The sequence below is a fragment of the Chionomys nivalis genome, chromosome 22 (genome assembly GCF_950005125.1).
Source record: "Chionomys nivalis chromosome 22, mChiNiv1.1, whole genome shotgun sequence".
NCBI lineage: Eukaryota > Metazoa > Chordata > Mammalia > Rodentia > Cricetidae > Chionomys > Chionomys nivalis.
Window position 1 is genome coordinate 1786901 of NC_080107.1, and position 26684 is coordinate 1813584.

General features: G+C 42.0%; 1 protein-coding gene across 2 annotated transcripts in view; it reads right to left on the reverse strand.

Annotated features, from left to right (window-relative positions):
* The window catches only part of Itgav (integrin subunit alpha V), a 72130-nt gene that overhangs the window by 19176 nt on the left and 26270 nt on the right, over positions 1–26684 (reverse strand). For both annotated transcript variants that reach the window (XM_057754790.1, XM_057754789.1), the window contains exons 4-17: positions 25401–25515; positions 19563–19624; positions 17382–17427; positions 16015–16140; positions 15287–15331; positions 14393–14436; positions 13950–14006; positions 11900–11952; positions 10765–10967; positions 8481–8672; positions 5163–5208; positions 3127–3234; positions 2788–2846; positions 1055–1209 (exon numbers count right to left, since the gene is read on the reverse strand). In XM_057754790.1, the coding sequence (XP_057610773.1) occupies positions 1055–1209; positions 2788–2846; positions 3127–3234; positions 5163–5208; positions 8481–8672; positions 10765–10967; positions 11900–11952; positions 13950–14006; positions 14393–14436; positions 15287–15331; positions 16015–16140; positions 17382–17427; positions 19563–19624; positions 25401–25515 (1311 nt within the window). The remainder of the gene's footprint in view (positions 1–1054; positions 1210–2787; positions 2847–3126; positions 3235–5162; positions 5209–8480; positions 8673–10764; positions 10968–11899; positions 11953–13949; positions 14007–14392; positions 14437–15286; positions 15332–16014; positions 16141–17381; positions 17428–19562; positions 19625–25400; positions 25516–26684) is intronic.

The window sequence follows — 26684 nt, forward strand, 5'->3', positions numbered from 1 at the left end:
GGTACACAGTCACTTGTGGAGGGAAAACACCCAAACACATGAACTTTTTAAAACGTAAGTCTAGCAGGAGATCTTACTATTTGGGATATGTCTTTGAAGGGATTGTAAGAAGCTGGCTGCTTCTTCTCTCTTTCTTTACTTCCTGGACATGAAATGCGAGGGGGTTTTTGGTTGTTGTTTGTCTTTTTCTAAAATGACTTTTATGGGGCTGGAGAACGGCTCCTTAAAGAACACTTGCTGCTCTCACAGATGCCTCGAGTTCAGTTCCCAGCACCCACATGGCAGCTCACAGGAGTGTGTGGCTACGGTTCCAGAGGATTTGGTGTTTCCACGGGCACCAGGCACATGCATGGCACATACACATACGTGCAAGTAAAACAATCATATGCAATAAAAAAAAAACAGATAGAGAGATAGATAGATGGGTGAGTGTGTGGGTGGGTGGGTTGATGGATGGATAGATAGATAGATAGATAGATAGATAGATAGATAGATAGATAGATAGAGGTAGATATGTAGTCCTGCTTGGTTGAACTTCACGTGGTCTCCAAACTGAACTACCCCTATACAAGAAGCTTGTACTCTTTCATGTTGGAGTCATGATGTATCTCAGTGCCAGGAATCTTCCATATCAGGCAAGAATCAATTGAGTTTCAAACTACACGAGGTTCCCAGGCAAATCCTAATCCCTGGCTGATGTCTACAGTCAAAACCAGCCCTGCTCTGGACTCCATCTCTTGCCTCAAACTAGACTCTTATGATAGCTCACAATTCAGATTTCAAATTTAGTCACTGGGGACTTTTGGTGGATGGCTTTCTTTTTGGACATTGGAGAGTCCAGCAATATTTAAGAAGCAAGTCTTTCTTTTCATGACTGGTTCCGTCATAGAAGGCATCCTCAACTACCTGCCTGACAAGAATAAACCATATCCGCTGAGCTTTGACAATCTCGGGCACGTTTCTCTGGGTTTCTCATTCTGGCTGACCACCGTTTTCAGAAAGGAAAAGCCGTACACACAACAGAGAAGCCAGCGGCACAGAGAGCGTTTCTTACCCGCAGGTAGGCCACCAGCTCCTCGCACTGCATCTGTCCCCCCTTGAAAACAGTCATGTTCTTGGAGTGCCCTGGGGACCTGTTATGGAGAAACAGTGCTCGTCGGATTGCTCCCTTTTGCTTGAGTTTATCCAAAAGAAGCTCCACCTGGAAGTCTATACAAACCAAAGCATTTATAACCAACATATTCCTCGGGGGCAGGTCCCTGTCCTAGCAACCTAGAGTCCCCCTCGAAACAGAGATACCCATTTCTGGAAAGTAAGTCACTTCTAAATTCATTAGAACACCCAAGCATGGTGGTGAGAAAGCAAGGAATTAATGGCAGAAAATAGTAAGTAATTCACTTGTTCCCCAAAAAGTGCCATATATAACGGCAGTGGCAGAAACAAAACCAGGTTATCAGAAGGGGAAAAATGGGACTTTTAATTTAGGCTAAGGGAATGACATCGTGGAATAGAATATACTAAGACTTCTCCACGGTGAGGGTGCAGATTTGTAGTGGAATGCATGCACACACAATGCACACCACTTCCTGCCCCTTTTGATAAGAGGTATTGATTAATGTGCATCCAATCACGAAACTGAGTACTGTGAATCGTCTGTATCACTTGCAATGGTGTTTCCCATGAAGCTGCCCCTTACAGTGACAGCTGACTATGTCCTAACTGAAGCATGTGGCCAATGAAAACCGAATGGGTTAAGAATCATTTAAAATATATGGGCAATTGTTAAAATTACTGCCTTCTGGTATTTATTTATTTATTTAATCAGTTTCTTCTTTTCTTTTCTTTTTTTTTTCTTTTCTCTCTCTCTCTCTTTTTTTTTTTTTTGGAAAGACAGGGCCTCTCTGTATAACCGTTCCGGATGCCTGGAACTCACTCTGTAGACCAGGCTGGCTTGAAACTCACAGAGATCCTCCTGGTTCTGCCTCCTGAGTGCTGGAATTAAAAGCGTGTGCCACCACCACCTGGCTATACTACAATATTTTTAAACCTCCAGTCTCTTTGTAAGTGTCTTTAAATGTTTAACTCTAATTCAGGTATATCCCCTTTCTGGTCTTCACAGCTACTTTGCCCTATCTGTGCGGCTTTTCAAACTCAGTGAGTTCACTCCACTGCAGGCTTCCCGGGGTTGTTTCCAGGTGGGAAAGAGTCCCGGGGTCCCCCCACCCCCTGCTCTCTCATGTCCTGGAGGTCTTTCCATAAATCCAGTCTTCCGGTGAGGTCCAGCTTGCTGTCCTCTGACGTTCACACTGACAGCAGCCAGCTCTTCAACCCTCTTCTCCACCCTACCCCTACTCGCTACAAGAAGTCGCCACACCATCCACTCAACGGGCAAACCTTGCTCTCAGGACCACATCCGCCCTTTCGGCAAAGAAGGGGTGGTGTCGGCTGCACACACTAAATGCAGTCACACAAACCTTTCCCCCTTTCTAAGGAAGAAAAAAGCCTTCCCCTGTTCACAGCAGAGCGCAGACTCATACAAAGTGATATCGACTCCACGTCCTCAGACGCTCAACATTCTAAATGCTCACCGTGTCTAGTCACAAACAGCCCGGCAAGCTACCGAAGAAAGTAATTATATATAATTTTGTATCCTAAATGTCTTCCGTGTAAAGATGCAGATTAAGCCAATGAGGACAACTGCCTGAGTAACAACTGTCCTGTGGGCCCTGAGACACAACCCTGTACCTGTAGTGCCATGAGCTCACTGACTCTGCCCAAGATACTCACTGAGCCTCTTCGGAAGAGTTCCTTTGCCGTCCGCCTTTAAGCAGAACCTGACATTAAAACTGCAAGAAAAAAAAGTTTTTAAATGTAAATTCTATAATCTAATTTAGGTCCAGTCCTGCAGCCCACCCGAGTTCACTTGTCTAATGCAATCAGCCCTCGGTGTCCCAGGTGGTGGAGGGTGGTTCTAGAAATCAACCGTCCCCTCCCAGAGACCAAAATCAACTGCATTCACAGAAACGGCCTCAGTGATACTTCAGTCCTGCCGCCTAACTCTGTGTTGCGGTGCAGTGACGGAGGTATTCATCTTAATCCCAACTAGTACATAACAAAGATCCTTACCAGGAAACTTTGAGAGTTGTCCCAGGCAATGGGCAGATTTTATTGTCTTGATTTAAAATGCTAGGGTACACTTCAAGGCCGGCATTTACGGTGACAACGGGCCTGGCTCTAGTTTTAAATTTATAAAAGAGAGAGAGAAAAGAAAAAAGAGGAGGAAGAGGAAAAAAGAGCGAGAAATATTATTGAAAAATAGACTGATTAAAAGTCTCATTCACCACAGATGCAGTTCAAGCCCATCACTGTCGGCAATAACAACAATTGTACTAGCCTAAATGACCCACACCTGACTTAATTCAGTCCTGCATCCTGGCAATCCTCAGTTCCAGGCAAGACAGACAACTGGTCAGCCTCTCTGAATTCAGCACAATAAAGCACAATGATTACTAGCTGTAGGACATCCAGCTAATTAGAGGAGACACAGGAGGAACGTGAGTGTCACAAACCCACCTGTGCTGACAGACGGAATGTCTACAGAGCACACATATGGGCAAGCGTGGGGCTTTTAAATGCCTGTTTTTATTATTTTAATTATGGGGGTGAGCGCAGATGCATGCAGAGGCCAAAAAAGGCCATCAGAACCCGTGGAGACAGAGTCACAGGCCATGGTGAGCTGCATGATACGGGCGCTAGGAACTTAACTGGGGTCTTCTGCAAGAGCAGTACCTGCTCTGAATTGCTTTCTCCTTTTTTTTTTTTTTTTTTTTTTTTTTGGTTTTTTCGAGACAGGGTTTCTCTGTGGTTTTGGAGCCTGTCCTGCTTTCTCCTTTTTAAATAATTTATTTGTATTTTATGAACATTGGTATTTTGCCTACACTTATGTCTATAAGAAGTTGTCAGATTCCCTGGAACTGAGTTGTGAGCCACTATGTGGATGCTGGGACTTGAACCCAGGTCCTCTGGAGGAGCAGTCAGTGTTCTTAACCGCTAAGCCATCTCTCCAACCCATGTTCTCCCTCTCAGTTATTTGAATATTTACCACATCCAAGTGTTTCTTAATGAACAATAAGTTTTTAAACTATAACAATAAACTAAAATATACAGTGAGTATTCCTATAATCTGAAAACTCCAAACCTAAATGCTATAGACTCTCAAACCTAAGAAGTTTTGAGCACCAACAAGATGCTCAAAAGCATGTTGGACTGTTTCAAGTTTTGGATTTTTAGATCAAAATTGCCTAACTGGCAAGACTCTGCAGATACTTCAAAATGCATACAGCTCCACAATCTGAAACATTTCTGGTCTCAAGCATTTCAAACAAGGGATATTCAAACTGTAAATATAATTTTGCAAATTTATAATGCACAACTTTAAGTATTATAATAAAAAATAGTGGGATCAGGTAAATGAAGCTGTTTCAAATGATAAATTCTAGAAATCTGTAAGTTTGTTCTCCGTGGCTATGAAGAATTTGATGGATCCCAGAGCCTTAGCAACTGCGGTGGTAACTTTCTTGCCAAGTTCAGCCCACAGCAGTGCAGGAAGCTCAACCTAGAACAGGCCGGCTGGTGCTCAGAAGCAGAGGAAGGGATGACATTCCGAACTGAGAGCATGGATGCAGCTCACCAACGAGGATTTATTCACTATGCTCTAGTTGAAATAAATGTTTTAATACTTATGACACACCACCTTTATGGCCATAGAACACTGAGATACAAGTTATGTAAACCTCTGTTTTCTTAAATTTATTTCTGTGGTAGTTTGGGGATAGGGCCCAGCACACAAGGCAAGATCACTCCCTGCTACCCCTCATACATTCTTGACGACTGATTAAAATCGCAGAAAAATGACTCCAAACAAAGCTTAAAAGCTAATGAGGAGAACTTCTGAATGTTTCTCTAAAAATATCTTTAAAAAACTACAGTTCTTTGTTCTTTGAGATTTCCTTGAATATATACTATTTGCAGCAACTCTTGAACAGAAAAATAATTTTGTCATTACTTGGAGAAATTATATTGAAATTCAAAAACGAGTACTTAACTATAATTTTTTTCAAATAATTCAGAATATTCCCTGTACTAAAGAATATGGAACATACCTGTATAAGATAGCTCGATCCACACCAAAAGCTCCTACAACTAAGTCTTGAGAGAGCAAAAAAAAATATGTTAGTAACAAAAGTGGTTTTAAAATATGCATTATTCTATGACATGCTTAATGTTCCTGGGTTTTATTTTTAAAGCCAGGAAATTAAAATTATAATATGCATTGGGAAAAACTACGTTAAAATGATGAATAAACTATCATCCTCAACTAGACTCTCATTCGAGCAGACAAGAATATTTTCAAGGGCTGGAGAGGTGGCTCGGTGCCTCAGAGCACAGGCTGCTCTTCCAGAGGCCCAGGGTTTGACTCCAGAGTACAAAGGTTTGATTCCCAGCACACACAAGGTGGCTCACAACCTCTGTAACTCCAGTTCTAGATGTTCTGGTCCAGTCCATCCTGTGCCCTCTTCTGGTCTCTATGGGCAGTGCACACACACAATGCATAGACAAACAGGTAGGCAAACACCCACGTACATAAGATAAGAATTAAAAAAAAAACTAAAAAGTTCAAGTAATCTTTTCAACGGGTATTTAGTAAAAAGAACAATAAGGATGTGTTATGTGCCCAAAATACACATCCCCCAAAAGACAGCTTTACAGCTAAGCCTCTTCAGTGTGCAATTTCATTATGAAATTACTTTTTCTTTCTCTCTTATTTCAAAAGGAAACCCCAAACAAAGAAGCAAATATTCCGTATATGGCAGCAGGCAAAATTCAAAGCAGCCAGGACAAAACGTATTTGTGTTTCATGTAAAACTGGTTCATAATTTGGATAAAATTAAATTAGAGTTCTATCCCACATTATACCCAAGTTAAAGCTGAGAAGGCTCTCTCAACAGAAAAATACATGAAAACACAAAGATGGAGAGATTTAATTTCAGGAAAATCTGAAATTTCTGTACATCTTAGATGCTAATATGAGAAAATGGGAAATAATTACAAAAATTAAAGAGATTATGTCTCAATATTTGAGGCACTGGACAAGGTTTTAAAAAATGAATGAAAGGGGAAAAGTACTTCAAACAAGGAGATACTTTAAGTACTTACAAAAGTGAATATACATTATAAAAAATGCTTATCCTCACTAATACCTGAGAACTACCCACTGATATTATTATTCATATATCATAAAGACAAAGGTATTATAAAATGAGAATAAGTGTGGGAAAATGAGCAATTGTTTACTGTCACTGAGTGCTTCATAAGTTGACAAAAGCCATTTTGTGGAGGAAATAAAATTGAAAATTGGCAATCTGTATCAATGGCTTCAAAAAGGGCATGCTTCTTGGGGCTGGAGAGACAGTAAAAGCGTTTGCCAAGCAAATCCAATGACCTGAATTCAGATGGTAAGAAGCATGGACATACTGCAAATGTCTATAATCCTAACACACCTCTACTAGGAGATGAGAGGATCTAAGCTCCCAGGCAAGCTATGCTGCAGCACACAAAGACCCTGTCAAATAAGGTCCTCCACACATCCTCTCATCTCTTCTTGTGCCCTCAGCCACACATACAGACAAGCACTACTACAGAGCCTAAACACATACCCACGCACACACACACACATACACACGCGCGCACACACGCGCACACACATGCGCACGTGCACACACACGCACACATGCACATGCGCACACACATACACAAGAGCACACACACATGTGCACACACGCACACACACGCGCACACACACACAAGAGCACACTGTTGTTGAAATAACAAAAACAGAATTTTGTCCGGAGGAAATATTCAAGGACATACAACATAATTATACATATGGACATAAATACCAAAATATAAGGCAAAATAAGATAATACACAGTTATTTGTTACAATGGGAAACACGAAATTCATGTTTTAGAATAAATATTCTTGATATGCAACAAACAGTATATAATGCATGATGCTTTTTTGTTTATTAAAAAACAAAAACACAGGACTAGAAAGATGGCTCCGCGTTAAAGAGCACTGGCTGCTCTTCCTGCAGATCCAGGTTCAATTCTCAGCACCCACATGGGGATCCACAATGTTACTGTCTGTAACAAGTTCCAACCTCTGCAGGCACTGCACACACATGATGCACAGACACGTATGCAGGCAAAACAATCACAAAACCCATATATTACATACTCTTGTATATGTATGCATATGTGTGTGCATGTGTGTATATGAATGAATAATCTAGTCATGATGCTGTACACCTGCAATCCCAACTCCTCACAAGATAAAGGCGGGAGGACCATGGGTTCCAGGACAGCCAACAAAGCCTGCCTCAAACAATCACAAAGCGTAGCTGTGTCGGGGGAAAGGAAGGACACATTTGCTGTACTAAGCTCTTGTGTGCACACAGTGCCCTCATGGCCATGACACTGGACGTGTACACAGAATCTACATTAGTTGTTTCAGCAACAAAGGTCATCTGGTTTTGCTAAAGAAAGGATGCATTCTGATCCTCATCCGTTTTAATACTCAAAGGGTACAAGAGTCTAAAGGATGGATGGTCTCACTCTGCAGATTAACCCAGTGGGAACCTTGGCAAGTTACCTTTTGCTTTTCACATCCACCAGATGACCTCATTGTGACCTAATTTAACTTACATCTCATACAACTGCAATTAAAAAAAATTGGTGAAATGGAACTTTTGTTTGTTTTTAAATCAGAGTGATTGGTCTAGGCTGGGCTGGTGGCTCCAGTAGTAAACTGTTTACTGCACAAAGTGTGAACACTTGAGTTTGCGTCCCTCAGCACCCAAGCCAAGCTTGGTGCTATCCTAGCATGGGTGAGGGGAAGGGGAAGACAGGAGCAACCCTAGGGCTTTCTCCACCAGCTTAGCCATATTTATAACACCTAGTGATGGACCCTGTCTCAAAACAGAAGGTGACAGAAGGAAACACTAGACATTCCACATGCAGGTGCATTCATGCATGCACATACACATGCATACACACATACAAACAACACACATGCACGTACACGCACACACACATGTGCATGTGCACATCCATCAATCATTGCACCAGTCCATAAAAATACTAGCTTATTAAAAACAAAAATCAATGAATGGCATTTTCAAAACTCAGACTGTGCATTTGGCTTTTGTTTATTGCTTCTGCATTTTTTTCTGATACTTTATTATAAGCTATTGTTCACTCCCATCAAATATGGCTGTGTGTTCTTCCTGTCCCTGTTGATGATGCCAGTAAAGGCCTCGTCAGTCTTTAAACATTAAATGAAATGACGGATAAGAACAGAATAGCTAGTCCTGTTGGGATTGAAAAGGCCAAGGGCCACGTGTATTTGTAGAAAAGTACCTGGATATCCATTTTCGTCCACATCTGTGGCTCCTTTCATGGAATAGCCAAAGCTTGGGGGCATACTCTGAGCAGCCCACTGGCCCTCGAGGATTTGAGAGGGCACCGAATTCAAGCCTGTTGATCTTCCATTAAAGATATAAACAAGTCCCTTTTTTTCTTCACCTCCGTATGGAGCAGCAATTGCAATATCTGTGGACAGAGGGAGCACGGTGGAGAAGATGAACGACAGAAGAGGAGGTAAGTCGGCAAGGACGGCCGGAAGAGATTCTCAGGACGAACGTTATTCATACAACCCGTCCCTATGACAACTGTGGGCTCGAAGTTTTGCAGAGGCAGTCACATGGTCACATGCCTGTAATCCCAACACGCAAAAGATAACACAGGAGGATTCTGAGTTCAAGGTCAGCCTGGGCTATAGAGGGAGACTCTGTCCAAAACAGAAAACAGCACAAAAAGTGGCATTCTAATTCAAAAAAAAAATCCAAGGAAAACTGTGCAAAAATGACATTAATTTGGTGGCAGATGTCCTGGGTCTGACCTTGGATAAGAAGAGACTTCAGTTTTCTGGACCTAAACTAGCTTCATCTTAAATCACAGATGGGGGTGAGGATATGAAAACCCTCATCTACACACGGGAATGAGGACAGGAAAACCTTCATCTTCAGATGGGGATGATGAGGACATATGAAAACCCTCATCTAAAATTCACTATAATTCTTCTAATTCATGCATGAGTTTTATTTTACAAAATTAAAATATGGTTCATAAACTTCTAAGTTCTGACTTCTTGATTTTGTTCAATGTATACTGAAACAACATGAATATACAAAAATTTTAATTCTTTAAAACAGCCCTAATATGGTACTAAATGATCATCGTGACCAGTCCTGACTTGAAAATAAATGCAATATACCAACTTCTCCTTTCTCTGATGCTACCAGCCTAGCCATGAAGGATATCTCTGTAGCTTACAAGAGGCTCTCTGACCCAGTCACACCAAACTGCTTTGTTATGCCCGTGTCACAGGACCCCCCACAGAGCTGGTATTCGCTGCAAACGCACTGGGGTTTATTTTGAGTTAGCTAACTCGATCTGCAATCCAACACATTGCCACAGCAGGTGGGGAAGAACTGCCCCGAGCTCTCGGGGTAATGGGCTTTTACAAGGGAAAAACTGCAAGCTGGGTAACACAAGCCTTAGTGTTTCAGGATTGGGTAAAAGTATACAACTTTTGAATTCATTGGTTGGGGTATAAGGGAATTTCAAAACAGTCAAAACAGCAGTTAATCAGGTACCTACAAGAACGTTTGGACCAAGAAGATGTAAACAGATGTTGTTTGGACACCCTGGTGGGTCACTTTGACCAGAGCAGGCACAGTTTCTTGGGAATGTTTATGACTTTGCAGGGCTGCATTCACCACCACCACCACCCCCCCCCCCCCCCCCCCCGCCAGTTAGGTCCTGTCTAAAATGGAGTTCTTTCTCAAATGAAGTTCGTTCTGCTCCTTCATCCTTACTGTACTCAACCACTTTATGCCTCCCTAGTGACATATCCAGAAATACCTAACATGTCTGGAGACCACAATGCCTGGGAATTTCTCAGACACCATGGCAATCACATTCTACTCACAGAGATCAGCCTGCCTCTGCCTTCCAAGTGCTGGGATTAAAGGCGTGCAAAGAAACCAACAATTGTTCTGTCCTTACTAATCTTTTACAAAAAAAAACCCTTTGTAATCTATATATCATGTACCTAATTTTTAAACTGTATTTCAGGTTCTGGAAAAGAACTGTGTAGTAAAAGTCAACTTTTGCTTTTAAAGGTATCTGTAACTATTGAATTGGGACTATTCTAAAGCAATAGACTTCAAGGCTTTTACAGGTGGCCGTGAAAAGACACAGCCTCTTTCGGAGATTCCACAGCCACTATAAAGCTATGTCTATAAAAATATTAGTGGAAACTCAGACCCGAGGCAAGCATTAAGTCATCCTTGTTTTGACAATGAGTCTGGGAGCTACTTTTCACTTGGAGCTAAACGGACAGTAGGGGGCGCTGTCATGCAGCGGGCTGCAGAGGGCTCCCTGGGAATGAAGACTCCTTTCAGAATTTAATAATTTGACGTTCTAGTGCATGAACATCAAGTTTTGAAAACGTTTACTCATTTCTCAGAAAAACAAAACAGTTGTTTTCAGATCTGGTGTCAGTGATGGGCTTGCCATCTTTCGACAGATGGCATTTTCGGACTTCCTCACGTGACCCGGAAAATCACTTGGATCTTACCATTGAAACCATCCTGGTCCAGGTCTCCCAGAGGAGCTATGGCACTTCCAAATCTGGCAAAAACCTCAAACCCATTCAGCTTCGTAGTTTGGAAGTCTCCCGATGCTCTCTGCAGAGACACTGTGACCTGGCCCACCTCTTGGAGTTTCCCATCAGAGCCGCGGTCCATGAACAGAGGTGCTCCGATAAACACATCCGCATAACTGAAAGAAGAGAATGTCCTCACCCACAAGATCAAACTCCGTCTGACAGCATTTCTCTTAGTTCTCTGTTGCATGTATGCGAATGTTTTGCCTGCATGTATGTCTGTGTGTGTCTGGTGCTCTTTGATGCCAAAAAAGGGGCCTTTGGAACCCTGGAACTGGAGTTAAGATGGTGAAGAGCAACCGTGAGAGTATCGTGAACCAAACCCACACCGTCTGCATGACAAACCAGTGCTCGTACCCAGTGAGCAGCCTTCCCAGCCCCCATCAGCACGTTCTTCCTAAAACTCCCTTTCCCACCCTCTTGGCACACCTCGTATGGCACACAAAAGCATCACCCATCACACGTAAAATCACATCATCATGTTTTTGTTTTTATTTTTAAGATTTACTTATGTATATGAGTGGCCCATCTTCATGCACACCAGAAGAAGGAATCAGATCCCATTACACATGGTTGTGAGCCACCATGTGGTTGCTTGGGAATTGAACTCCGGGCCTCTCGAAGAGCAGCCAGTGCTCTTAACTGCTGAGCCATCTCTCCAGCCCCCACACTGTCCTGTTTTAAGACAGCAGCCCTCAACCTGTGGGTCACAACCCCAGAGGGTCACACATCATATATCCTGCACATAAGGTATTTACATTACAGTTCAAGATAGTATCATGGTCAGGGTCACCGCAGCATACGGGGCTGTATTAAATGTCACAGTATTTGGAAGGTTAAGAACCCCTGCTCTAGAGCTACGGCAAAGCCTAGGGCCAACTAGGAGGCGTTCCCATGTCCATGATGAGGGAGTGTCAGATCCCTTTCTCAGAGTGATGGAAGATTAGCAGGGAGCAGACACAGACACAGAAAAAGACTATTTAGCTTTAGTTACACACGTATAAACACAGAGGAAAAGAGTTTCTGGAAACATTCTTTTAAAACTTACTCATCTCCATTAATGTCAGTGGCAGCGACAGAAAATCCAAAATACGCAGCCATCTGCAGAAAGAGAGGGAACAGAACATTCAAACTTCGTCCCACCACACCCTGTGGATTGACATTCCTATCCCATCGGCAAGGCTGCTCTCCATCCCCGTGCAGAGGTTAGGGCCCCAATCTCAGCGTCCTCGTCCATTTTACTAGCATGCTGACAATTGCTTCATGAGACTTTCTAATTTTTCTAGATTTGTGGGCCAAACATATTTCATGTTCATCATTCCTGAATCTCGACCACGAGGTTTCTGATCCTCTCCTCCTCTCCCAAAGCCTAACAGACCCCAGGAAATGAGAGGGTTCCCCCTTTGGATAAAAAAACTGGGAGGGTATTTTCTCTCTCTCTCTCTCTCTCTCTCTCTCTCTCTCTCTCTCTCTCTCTCTCTCTCTCTCTCTCTCTTGTGGAAATTTTTCTTTACTGTTACCGATTTGTAACTTAATTCTCTGAGACACACAAACAGGAATATTATAAAACCTCTATGCTCAGTCAGAATAGCTTATATTAAACTTAACTGAAGAATTTTTATTGTATAGTGCAATATGTATATATCATTAATAATACACTTATCTGTGTTGTGCATTTTTAAGCATCTAGTAAAACTAAAACAGATACATAGGTCATTCTTTTCCTTTCTTATTTTTCCTTTCTTTTTTTTCTTTTCGGGGTTTTGAGGCAGAGTTTCTCTGTGTAGCCCTGGCTGTCCTAGAACTCACTCTGTAAACCAGGCTGGCCTCAAACTCAAAGATCCATCTGCCTCTGTCTCCTGAGGGCAGGATCAAAGGTGTGAGCCACCACACTCAGCTCATAGGACATTCTTTAATGACATAAAAGGGAAACCTTATGCTTTTGTGTATGTACAATTTTATTTTTATTTAAAAAAATAGCAAACAAAGCCGGTGGTGGTGGCGCATGCCTTTAATCCCAGCACTTGGGAGGCAGAGGCAGGCTGATCTCTGTGAGTTCGAGGCCAGCCTGGTCTACAAGTGCTAGGTCCAGGACAGGTAGGGCTATTACACAGAGGAACCCTGTCTCGAAAAAGAAAAAGAAAAACAAAACAAAAAAAACAAAAAGAAGGAAAAAGAAAAACACGTCAGAAGCCTATGAGATTCTATTTATAGCACTGTAAGTGTAGATTCATTAAGCCATTTCCACAAAACGCTGACTGACTAAAGCCACAAACTGGAAACAGAAAAGGCAGTGAACTGCCTTTTTGCCACAGACGTAGATGCAGGAGAAAGCAGCGGCAAGAGGGCCCCTCCGCAGCTATGTCAGGCTCCACGGCGGATGACACCAGCATTTTCATTTTCACATTTTCCTCAGGGAGCTTTTTTTAAAAATATTTTTATTGATATATATTAAGCTCTACAATTTTCTCTACTCCCTTCCCTGCCTCTCCTCTCTCCCTCTTCAGCCCTCTCCCAAGGTCCCCATACTCCCAATTTACTCAGGAGACCTTGTCTTTTTTTACTTTCTATCTATGTATGTCTCTCTTAGTGTTCTCATTGTTGTCTAGGTTCTCTGGGATTGTGGATTGTAGGCTGGTTTTCTTTGCTTTATGTTTAAAAACCACCTATGAATGAGTACATGTGATAATTGTCTTTCTGTGTATGGGTTAACTCACTCAAAATAATGTTTTCTAGCTCCATCCATTTTCCTGCAAAATTCAAGACGTCATTATTTTTTTCTGCTGTGTAGTACTCCATTGTGTAAATGTACCACATTTTCCTTATCTATTCTTTGGTTGAGAGGCATTTAGGTTGTTTCCAGGTTCTGGCTATGACAAACAAAGCATCTATGAACATAGTTGAGCACATGTCCTTGTGGCACGATTGAATGCAAGCTGGTACAGCCCCTTTGGATGTCAGTGTGGCGATTTCTCAGAAAATTAGGAAACTACTCTCCTCAAGACCCAGTAATACCACTTTTGGGTATATAATCCAAAGGATGCTCAATCATGCCACAGGGAGCTTTTCTAGTGGAGGTTGACATTTTAATAGCATACCTGTTCACCAGTAAAGTTGTGTAAAGAGGACATGTTTTTCCCATCATAAATATAAACCTGTGTAGGAAAGCAAAAGTAAATGACATGTAGTAAAACTGATGATAGCTACGGGGGGGGGGGGTGCAGGGCGCGGGGTTCTGAGCATATTTGTGGAGATCTGTGCTTGGGGAGAAGAATGCAGGTGTATGTGTCCCTTTTCTGAGACAAACTTTACTAACCCTGGAGCTCCTCCCTTGGTGTGCAGACTCATTAGTTAGTTCCAGATCCACTCTCTCCACACCCAGACCCACAGCCCAATGGATACAGTGTAACGGACCTGCTTTTATATGCAGGCCAGATCCAAACAGAGGTCCTCATGGTTGTGAAACCAGAACTCCCCCATCACGGACCCATCTCTCCCAATCCCTGCCTTCAGATGTTTAAGGTATCTTTATCACTCTTACCATTCCCAAAGTCCTCGCTGCTCTCGGAACCCCTGAAACAAAATCTGGGGGGACAATATAAAAGCTTAATTACTCATTTTAAGACAAACACTGGGATTTACAGGTGTAGGCATTCTGCCATGGTGCTTTAAGTTTTATTAATCCAGTAGAAAACAAAATAGAGATTTTTAAAAATTGATATTGCGTATGAAGCAATCTTTACATTTTAAATTATAAAAACCTAACTTGTAAGTCATAAAAACATTATTAAGGAGCTCAAATATGCTGGATGTGGTGGACTGGGGAGGCAGAGGCAGGCAGATTAAATTCAAGGACAGCCTGGTCTACGGAGTGAGTTCAAGGACTATCAGGACCTCACACAGGCAAGTGAGACATCAAATCACTTGCCATTTTATTAAGCAGGAATAGAAGGATCAAGCTCCGCAGAGACTAAGAAAAGTTGTATTTGCAGTAATGAAAACCACTACAAAGTAAACTGAAATGAACCTGGTGGCTGGGGCCAGAAGCATGACCTATGTGATGTCTGGGATTGCAACACTGACTTCTGAACCAAGGCAAGGAGGAAGGAGGAACAGCCGGCTCCCAGGCTGTGCCCACAAGCCACAGATCAACCCAGAAAGAGGAAAAGCTTCTCCTCGCAGACAGGGTTTACCAGGGCCTAGCAAGGGACAGAGAAAGAGCAACAGCCCCATAACCACTGTGCCAGGCAGAACTTGCAGTAGAGACCAGGGGTCATCCCCAACCCGAACACTTTCTTCTTTCTGTATATTCCACAGTAATGTTTACAAATTGACGAAGTGTTCAGTGCCTTGTGTTTCAAATGCTTATGTGACAAGGATTAAGGGTGGCCCAAAGCATTTGACAAGGATTAAGGGTGGTCCAAACTCTGCCTACCTTCAATGCCATCACCATTGAAGTCTCCGACAGCCACGGAGTAACCTAGACAGGAATGAAAGGCGAGACACCGTGAATCCCCTCGGAGCATCTGAGGCTTCTCTTTCCTCTGGGGTAGAGATTCATGTACATGTGACAAGCAAGTTTTAAAGGCAGTAAGTCAGTTAAGTACCCAAAATGAAGGCTCCCTGTTAGAAAACTAAGATGAAGGAGTGCTAGAAACCATAAGTCTGCAGTTTGCCCAAAAGGGACAAGGAATAACAGATTCTCTCAGTCACCAAGTCCTACTTCTGGGGTGTGAATTGTTTCCATAAATAACAAGGTGATTTAAAGGGTGAGAAAAAACACTCATAAATCCTGAAACCAAAACCTGTGGTTTCCAAAAAAAAAAAAAAAAACTGTGTCTTAAAGTTCAGCAGTCAAAACACCTAGGCTAGGACACAGCACAGCCCACAGCCGGCAAGCAGCGTGGCCTCTGAGCCTCAGCATCATTACCTATAAAACAGGAGTGGGAATGGAGCTCTCTATAGACTTGTGGAGTTGACAGGAGCAACAGAAAGAAAACACTTAGTGCCTAGAACACAGGAATCACGTTTCAGGGTTAGTTATTATTACTAGACATGTCCAAATAAGCGCTTTCTTCCATTTTAATTACTGAATTATAAGCATAGCCTAAACATTCAACACCCATTTGGTGTTGCGTGCCCCTCAGTTTTGCATTTACTTACCCAAATAACTGTCATCAAAAATTGCTTGTGCAGCCCGCGTTGCTAACTGATTATTGTATTTGATGCTGTAGACATTGGGATCATATTTAGATATGATTTCTGCCAGTTGATCCGAGATGAGCTGACCTGGGGGTGGGGGAGCAGACACGAGTTTGTGAAACAGCCTTCTCAGGGGACTTGGGGGTACAAACCATGCACGGTCCCTGTGTGGACAAAAGTCCTGCTGGACCTGATTACTTCTGGGGTTTATTTCATTCTGATGTTTGTGGGTTAGAATCCCACTGTATAGCACAGGCTGGCCTCGAGCTCTCAAATCTTCTGTCCCAGCATCTGCGTGATGGGCTTATTAATGTTCACCATCAATCCTGACAAGGCATTACTTTTTCTGATTAGTAGTCTAAAATAACCATAAAACACACTTGCACACACGTGCACATGTGCGCGCGCACACACACACACACACACCTGTCTAAAATATTCTCTGTGAATTGAGTCTTTAGTTGTATATTGCAGGCCACCATGACATCACTATATCATAGAAGATGCATCTTAAATAAATCAGTGGGATGGTGGGAAAGACAAAATCTCAACTCTTCCACTGTTTCCCAGGAATACCCATCTATCTCCCCTCGCTCCACTGAAGGGCAGAAGGCATGTATCGTAAGAAGAAAAATAAACCCAGGTTTGTTGGCTCTGTTTTAGTACCCCAACCCCAGGGATGGGTGTGGAAGCCCACAGCCCTGCTAAGTTCTCCCTCAGGAAACTGCACACCCATCTTATAAAGAGAAACCATCACACTGTTACTCCTAATGAGAGAGCAATATGCACTGTTTCCTCACATGCACTTTAAATGCTGGGTTAGTTTGACAGCACTAAAACTCAACTAAAACCTTCCTAAATTCTGCTCCCAGTCGCTGCATGACTCACAGAAACCCACACTTTCCCATCTCAGTTAGCACACCTCACAGACAGGCATGTGTGTTTGATGCCTGGGTTTTCTGGACTCTTCAATTTTTCATTTATTCTTTTTTTTCAGATGTATTTATAACATATTCAGTGTTCTGGCTACATGTATGTCTGCAGGCCAGCTCTAAACTATAAGATAAAATATATGCAACTTACAATAAAAAAACATTTAAAATGATTTTATATGTTTGCTTTAAATTTACCTTTAAAACTGTTGTTTTCTATCTGGAACATATGCACATTCAATATATACCATAGAAAGCACAATTTTTTCTAAAAATATTGCATAACAGATAATTTGTACACTTAAGTTATATTTTATATTTCTTTCTTTAATATAATTCAAGATGCTTCATGGGCAAGTGAGTAGCCAAGTATTCAGTTGAAAAATAAGAACCTACCTTGCCAATAAAAGCTACCAGGACCACCAAGAAGTACTCTGTCGGCCTAGATCAAATCACAGAACAGAGGGAGACGCTTAAAACAATGAGCCTGGACACAGAAATCAGGATGCTGAACATTACAGATATTTACATATTTTAAATTAATGTATTATAATTAAATAACATGCTGTTAACTCAGCTACCTCAGTTTCAGTAGTATGCATGTACTTTTCCAAGAAATTAAGAACTTAATTATAATTATCAGGGGTGCTAAAGAAACCTAATATCTTCATTTAACATGGCCACATTTTTCTGGGAGATCTTGACTGTCCTGTACACTGTGGAAGACATCCTGGCGGAATGGTGTCCATTTCAAACTAAGGAAAAGGTGGTTTCTTTACTTCGCATGTTAGATTTATGACCACTTGAGATACGTTTTCTAGTGATCACTGAAAAATGTCCTGCCAAAGGGAAGCCATCTCAGGATCTCACAAGATGCGTGGCTTCCAAGGGGAGATTTTGGCGAAACAGCAGCATTTTTTAAACCCGTGACAAAGTTCTAATTCAAGGTATTTTGTGTTTGTGCACAGTGTCTTGAAATCTTTTTCTTGCTAGAGAAAAGGCATTTTCCCCTCTAGATGTACATATAACTGTCCACTCATTTCTATCACTGCTGTGGTTGCTTCAGGAGTTGCTGTTACTTTGCAGCAGGGTCTCCTTGCGTAGTCAGAGCAGCCCTGAGTTTGCCATCCTTCCGCCTCCGCCTCCTGAGTGCTGGCTCTACGGTATGCGAGATGCACCACCTCTCGGGCCCAGGACCCTCTACTAACTCAATCTACATTTGCAGCTTCTCCCAAGAGGGGTTGGTATCATCAACTCGATATTCAAAACGTTCAGATAGCTGACAGAAAGATGGCAAAATGAGCAAAAAAAATCATAAAAAGCATACTTTTTATGCTTATATATATATAAAGTTTGTCTTTAAAAATGCTGATGAAATTTTTATTGGGACAGATTGAAAACTACGGAGTGTTAAGAGCATCTTAGTTTAGTTAAAAATAGATCCTACTCACGAGACCTTCCACCACCATTGAATTTCCTAACTTCACTTGGCACCAACAAAATACAGATGGCAAACAGATACAGTTCTCAGCTTTTACATAATTAAACTAATTTTGTAACTTCCTATTGATAGCTTTTGTGAAAAACCAATTTCAGTTGAAAAGGAAGTTGCAATATTCTATAAGTTCCCATAAGTGGAAATTTTAAGTGTGTGTGTGTATGTGTTTGTTAATGTGTATATGTGGGTGTTGCGTGTCTGTATGTGTGTGAGTGCATGTGCTTATGTGTGTCAATGTGTGTGTAGTGTGTGGTTTGTGTGTGTATATGTGTGTCAATGTGTGTGTAGTGTGTGTGTATGTGAGTGTCAATGTGTGTGTAGTATGTGTGTGCATATGTGTGTGAACATGTGTTTTTTTGTGTGTACTGTGTGTAGTTTGTGTGTGCATATGTGTGTCAATGTGTGTGTAGTATGTGTGTGCATATGTGTGTGAACATGTGTTTTTTGTGTGTACTGTGTGTAGTTTGTGTGTGCATATGTGTGTACATGTGTTTTGTGTGTGTACTGTGTGTAGCTTGTGTGTGCATATGTGTGTCAATGTGTGTGTAGTGTGTGTGTATATATGTGTCAATGTGTGTGTGATATGTGTATGCATAAGTGTGTGAATGTGTCTTTAATGTGTGAGTCCCCGTGTGTGTGTGTGAGTGAGTGTGTTTTGAGCATAATATAAGTAAGGGAGGTGTACATATGGAGATCAGAGGACAAATTGGTAGAATCAGTTCATATGGAAAGCAGGCATTGAACTCAAGTTATCAATCAGGGTTGGATAGCAAGTGCCCTTACTGGCTGGGACAATCTCGTCTGCCCTGGAAACTTTAATGCCATCATAGTTACCAGTCATTTACTAAATGGAGTTTCTACTTTCCTCCTTTCTCACTGGGCAGTCTCACCAGTTCAAACAAGCCATGTTTATGAAGGAGGAATGTCAGAAGTCAAAGAATAGCAAAATGAACAGATGGCTTCAGAACTATTTTCATTAAAACATGATAATTATAAAGAAGCTGAAGTAAGGACCATGTATTTTTAAATCCACTTGAGTCAGTAAAGAAGATCTGAATCTGTCTTGAATGAGAACTTACTTTAGTAAAATCAATGCTGAATCCTCCTTGACAAAATCCCTGTCCATCAGCATCAATATTTTCTAAAATAAAAAGATTGGAAATATACACAAACCCCAAAACAAGCAAATAACACAAAACAAAGCATGAAATAAACAAATCTGCTATTGTTGAACCCATGGTTTCTTTAAGCGACTCACTCAAGCCCCTGGCCGCTGTCAGACAAGCTCACAGGCTCCTCACCACAATTCTACATCTCAGACACAAAAATAGAGACATTGAAGTGTGGACGGTGTAGGCCACTCGCCAAGGACCAGGAAGATCAGCTAAGATCGTGGGTTTTTTTTTTTTTTTCTTTTTTTTGGTTTTTCGAGACAGGGTTTCTCTGTGGTTTTGGAGCCTGTCCTGGAACTAGCTCTTGTAGACCAGGCTGGTCTCGAACTCACAGAGATTCGCCAGCCTCTGCCTCCCGAGTGCTGGGATTAAAGGCATGCGCCCCCACCGCCCGGCAAGATCGTGTTTTTTGACAGAATTCCACTATGTAGTCCAGACTGGCCTCAAAGTCAGGATCCTCCTTTCTCTGGCTTTCAAGTGCTAGGATTAAGGCAGGTGTCCCCACCGCTGGATTCGAACACAACTCACAGGAAGATTATAGCTTGTATCACAGTGTGTCAAACATTGTGAGTATACAAAATAAATACACAACTTACAGTCTCATGAAATATTATGATATTCAATATACTCTATAATGTCCACTATTCAATCATATCTTGTGTTTAGGAAAGATACCAATAGTGACCTGTTACACAGTAAACACCATTGAGCGCCCATCCACAAACTTAGGCCTTCTTCCTTCCTATTACCTTACGGTTGCTATGTCTTTGCTAAGTTTAGGAAAAGCTACAAAAAGACCCATACAGTCCTAACATATTTCCTATGTCTGCATTTTATAGATGATGACAAAAATAAAAAGCTAATCTGGGTGGTGGTGGTGCTTGAGTTTAACTCCAGCATTCGGAAGGCAGAGACAGGAGGATCTCTGTGAGTTTGACGTTAGCCTGGTCTACATAGAGTTCCAAGGTAGCCAAGGCTACATAGAGAGACCCTGTCTCAAAAACAAACAAACAAACAAACAAAAAAGTATAAATAACATGGTGTAGAATTTCAGAAAATTAAAATTGGAAAATCCAAAGTTAATGTCCTACGAAGAGTAAAATATTCAACGATTCTTGCTATAGTCGTCAGAGATAAGTTCACTTAAACATGACTCTCACGGTATTTTCCAACCACAGCAGTTAATAATTTGCTTTTCTGTAATTACTTCTTTTTTTTTTAAATGTCTCAGGAAAAGTGACCAATTCTGAACTAAGTAATTAACCAACTAACTTAAGCTAACTTTAATCATGAGCAATACTACACCCAGAATAGAGATCACTTCCAAGAACTCTGTATGTGTGTGCGTGTGTGTGTGCGTGCGTGTGCGCGCGTGTGCGAGCGTGCGTGTGTGCATGTGTGAGATAATCTCTTCAAATCTTTTGAACCCATTTTTAAAATCTGGGAACTGCCCCAAGATTACACAATGAAATATTTTTGTTTTAAGAAAATGGCCACAAGAGTGTAACACGATTCTAATGTAAATTTTTCTAACCAAGAGGGACCAGGAAATTGTGGCTGGGGTTTCCAGTGTCTGGTGAATCACATCGAATGATTGTTCTTGGCCCTCAAGTCCACGCCTGTTTCCTTCATCCGAGCTACATCTGGGGAGCAGTCAGGCTAGCTGTGAAGACATGCCTTTTCCACTCCTCCTCTGAAACTATCTGCTTTGTTTGGTTCCCTGGGACATCCAGCTGAAATACACAGCTTCCTTTAAAATTCCCATAACCAGTACATACAAAGCCGGGTGTGTCTGACAATTTAAACTTTCTGCCGAGCACAATGTAGTACAGTGGGAAGCTCGGTCTTCATCCCACAGTTCTCCCGCTTGTCAAGCTTGGAAGAGGACAACTACTGGGGACTGGACAGTACAGTCGACTAGTGTGCACTGGGCACGTACTAGAAGCTACCTACTCACAGCACGTTTTATTTCCAAGTTTGACAACCATCTCAGGAAGGATGTGATCATCAGTCACTGTTTGTACAGAGGGGAGACTAACGCTGAGGGAAATTAAGTTCACCTGACGATGGTCAGCCAGTGAACTACGACTACGTTCCTGATGACTACTGGGCTGGGCTACCCCTCCCAGCAGCCGGACCATCATTATCTGGATAAGGAAAAAATGGGAGAAAAAGACTAGAAACCTTAGCTGAGAAAATGTTATACCCAAATACGGTTATTATCAAAATTAGAGATCAGGAACAGAGGCTCATGGTGGGAACATAAGTCTTCACACCATGTGACTCGGGCAGCTTTTCAACAGATGGACATCTGCCTCCTGCTTCAGGCCAACTATGGTCATGGATAGTGTCACTGAAAACCAGAAGTAACCACAGGCAATAAAGAATTAACTGGGAAACAGGCAGGGAAGCTCTTTATCCAGGCTATACACAGAGGTCATGATAAAAAACAAAACCAAAACAAACAAACAAAAAAAAGCAAAAACAAAACCAATGAATCAGCAACCAACCCCCCCCCCCAAAAAAAAAGCCAGAAACAAATACCAGTAAATACATATATAAACCACCACAGCCAAGACAAGCGAAGACACAAAAAGATCAACACGCAGCCTCAAAAAACTGGAATCATCCTGTTCTGGACCATGTAGTTTACTAAAGCATGAGTAAAACATAAAATATCAAATGGTACCTCTAAAATGCTAGGCCAGGATCGGTGGTCTACCAGTCAAGAAGCCAGGGCTGGGCATGGCTAAGGGAATTACCCAGTGCTACAGGGCTTCAGTAGAATGGGAGGCTATGACCCAGTGTCTCAAGCTCTCCTCCTCCTGAGGGTCCCTGCTGGATAGGTTGGCCCCCTCCTAATTGGAGCCTTCAGGTGTCTCCCATTTCAAAGGTTTGACCAAACAGCATGTACTGTAACCTGGTTTGCTAAAGAAAGGTATTTCTCTACTTATATGTCTTATGATGCTTTTCTTTGAGATGTTTTAGTTAGACCAGGTTCTATAAACTTTTTCTGAAAAGAGCCAGACAGTTAAATAATTCAGGAAACAATGGGACATATAGTATGTCAGCTCCAGAATGACTCAACTTTCTACATAGTGTCTAAGCAAATGGGTGTGGCTATATTTCTATAAAATAGGATTTTTAAAATTTTTGTTTTGATTTCGAAGACAGGGTCTCTCTGTGTAGCTTTGAAGCCTGTCTTGGAACTCACTCTGTAGACCAGGGTGGGTTCCTACTCACAGAGATCCTCCTGCCTCCGCCTCCTGAGTACTGGGATTAAAGGCGTGTGTCACCACCACCTAGTTCCATAAAATAATATTTTTAAAATCAGGTTCACAAATCATAGATTGCTATAGTTAGAATGCTAAGTATCTCAGAAATTAAAGCTTCGTCACTTCATAATTTTTATGTCTAAAGCAAATGAATGGAACATCACGAAACAGATACACAAGGACTCGTCAATAGAGTGCTCTTCAGAGGCAGCTGAAAGGGAAAGCGGAGTCTCTGGTTAATAATGCCAGAAAGGGTTCTACTAGGATACGGCAGACCTAGAGGTCTAGGGGCATAGTTCAAGGGTGAAAGTGATTGACAACATGAGACCCTGGACTGAACATCTAGCACCAAAAAGATAACAAATAACTACCTGGGTTTAAATTCTTATTTGGCCATTCAGTAGCAAGGAATTTAGGTGAGGGGAAATGCTTCACCTGTTTTGAGTCTCAGTTTCTGCTTTTCTCATACAAGAACAAAGATCACAGGTGTGCGTGTGTGTGTGTGTGTGTGCACTAGTCTATAAGTGTTTGTGTGCAAGTATGTGCATATGTGTTCTAGATCAGCTTCACTGACACACAATGATTAGCCTCCTCCTCATAGCTATGGAGTTTCAAAATGAGAGTGTGTTTAAAATATAGACGTTAAAAATACAAAAGTCGTTCTTCCATTTCTACAGACCACCAAAGATGATGGCACCATGACCTAAACACCACCACAAACGTAGTGAGAAGACGGTGCCGACCACAAGGATGAAGCTCTGTCCTTCTCCATGCAGCCACGCAGAGCATGTTCTCTACACAGGTATCGTTCTTTTGGTGTTTACTTCCCACTTACAATAGGTAGGATGATGATCAAGTAGTTAACTTTAATTTAAAAAGTTGCAATTCCCTGGAGATTCAAAGAACTTAGAAGTTGGAAGACTATGTCATTTCTCTGACCCAACGTTATATGTCACCTAACATGGACAAGATGAATCTAGCAGGAAGAGTCTTAGGTGTTGTGACTTTGATAGCTAATTCTGTCTGCTTAACTTGTGATGGAGGTGGGTCATCTTTCTATCTGTTGTTTCATTGGTTAAGTAAAAAAGAAACTGCCTTGGCCCCTTTAATAGGACAGAAAATTAGGTAGGCAGAACAGACAGAACAGAATGCTGGGAGAAAGAAGCCGAGTCAGGGAGTCGCCATGATTCTCCAGACAGACGCAGGTTAAGATCTTTCTTGGTAAACCAGCTCGTGGTGCTACACAGAATATTAGAAATGGGTTAGATCAAAATGTAAGAGCTAGCCAATAAGAGGCTGGAACTAATGGGCCAGGCAGTATTTAAAAGAATACAGTTTCCGTGTAATAATTTCGGGTAAAGCCATGCGGGCGGCCGGGTGCCGGGGACGCAGCCCCACCGCTCATATTTCAACAAACTTGGTTGAGCATTATTTAAAAAAAACAAAAGGTACTGGGTGGGAACACTACATGGAGTCGCCTTTATTGGCACAGTTCTGCTGTTCATAATGTTCTGAAATTACTACTTAGGAAATTACTCTAAATAAACAATTCATAAAAAAAAATTTGTGGCACATAGGATTTGACTATCTATGGTCATAGGTGAAGCATCATCTTGCAGAATATGCCCTACAGACCAGACAACACTGCATTTGGACAATCTCTGTTTGTGTCTTTGGTGTAAAGAGGGTGTAAAGTCATGGACAATCCCACAAAAAGTAGGTTTGCAAAGGGTCTGGGTTCTCCAGTGGAAGAAAGATATGCAGAGAAAGGAGCAACTGAAATGATACCTGCTTGGAATCGCCTGGATATGACTTTCTTTTGGATTTCAACTAAATTAGGGAAGAGCCAGAGACTGTTGGGATAACCGATAGACACGCAGGGTTCACTGTCAATGGAAATTCCAATGGAAGTAAAGCCTGACTAACGCTATCCTCACCTTCCTTTGTGAACGGGCTCAGAAAGACATCTTTTGTTTACGTTTTACTTTTGACATCATTATTCATCTACGGCCGTGGTTCTCAGACTTTGTGGTCAACAAGACTACCTTACAGAACCTGTTGAAAGTGTAGACTCCAGGCCTGACCCGTGATGCCCATTTCCCCTGGAGAAAAGTTCACGGGAGCATCTTTTCACGAGCTGTGGCTGGAAATAACAGACTTCCACAGTCAGATAACAATCGTCACACAAAGATGACCGTACTGAGTACTTAGAGACCGTCAGGATGGTTCATTCACCTTTGCAGTTTCTTTGCACGCACACAAAGATGACCACACTGAGTTCTTAGAGACTGTAAGCATGGTTCATTCACCTTTGCAGTTTCTTTGCATGAGCAGAATCTTTTCCATTGCTTGGTCAACCCCACGATGACTACATATCTCGTCATACAGGCACACACACACACATGCATCACACATAACACCTGGGCTGCTGGGCCTCTTGTGAAAAGCAGGTGTCGTTTGTCGTACATACTTGACCTGCACGGAGCATACTCAACAGTCTTTGTCCCGTGCTGAAGAAAGCAAGTTCCAACAGGTTCTCTCTCCTGCTTCATCTCCGTCCTCCAGTGGTACAACGGAGCACAAGCCTGGAAACAAAGGTTTGGTCCATGATACAAGAATCCTCTCAAAATCAACGATCCACCTACCTACGCTAACTCAGAGCACAAGAGCCCCATCTAAGCATTGAAAATTCACAACTACTCTCTGCTTTATCTCAAGAGTGAATAAAGATATTAATAGAAGTATTTTTTTCCCTCTAGGCGATGGTGGAAATTCCAGCACTTGGGAGGCAGAAGCAAGTGGATCTCTGTGAATTCAAGGCCAGTCTGGTCTACAGAGCGAATTCCATGACTGCCAGGGCTATATGGAGAAACCCCATCTTTTTTTTTTTTTTTAAAAAAAGGGAGGGGGCTGGAGAGGTGGCTCAGTGGTTAAGGGAGCTGACTATTCTTTCAGAAGACCCAGGTTCTACTCCCAGCACCCTTATGATAGCTCAAAACTGTCTGTAACTCCAGTTCCAGGGCATCCACCCTCACATAGACACACATGCCGACCAAACAACAATACACATAAAATAAATTAAAAAACCAAATAAATCATTTTTTAAAAATTAAAGTATTGTTTTAGATTCTCTGTCCTTCTAAACCTTTCGGGTAAGATCAGGAATAGATTTTTCTGAAGATTATCTGACTTCAGGTAAGATCAGGAATAGATTTTTCTGAAGTCCACATTTGTGCTTTCAGAAGTCGGCAGAGCTCTCGCTCCAAGTAAATTATTTCTAGACGCTACGCGCTGAACTTAAGGTCACAGCCTGAGTCAATTCCTGAACTCCATCACATCCTCGAGCTCGCAGAAGATACCCCGCAGTGATGCAGCCAGAAATGAGAGTAATAAACAAAAAATACCCTGCTGGGCGCCGCGCTTCTTCTATGGACTTTCCAAATAAACTTCCCAAAGGTCCAATTTCAATATCTCACAGGAGCGGTGAAGTGATGAGTGTTTTAATGGCTTACAAAACTTCCAAAAGTTCAACAGTTTAAGTGGCCGGAAGAAAGCTCAGCATATTTCTACACTAACTTTTAAGAGACTCTGACCTTGGACTATTTCATCTCCAGTCTGTGGAACCTAAAGCAAGAGCCGTGACTTCTCTGCATGTCCCCGACTCTGCAGAGAGGACGAGCAGCGTGTTGAGCTGTGGTTTGCTCTGTGTATCTTTCCTCCTCACATGCCCCTTCTCACACCTTCAGCTCTACAT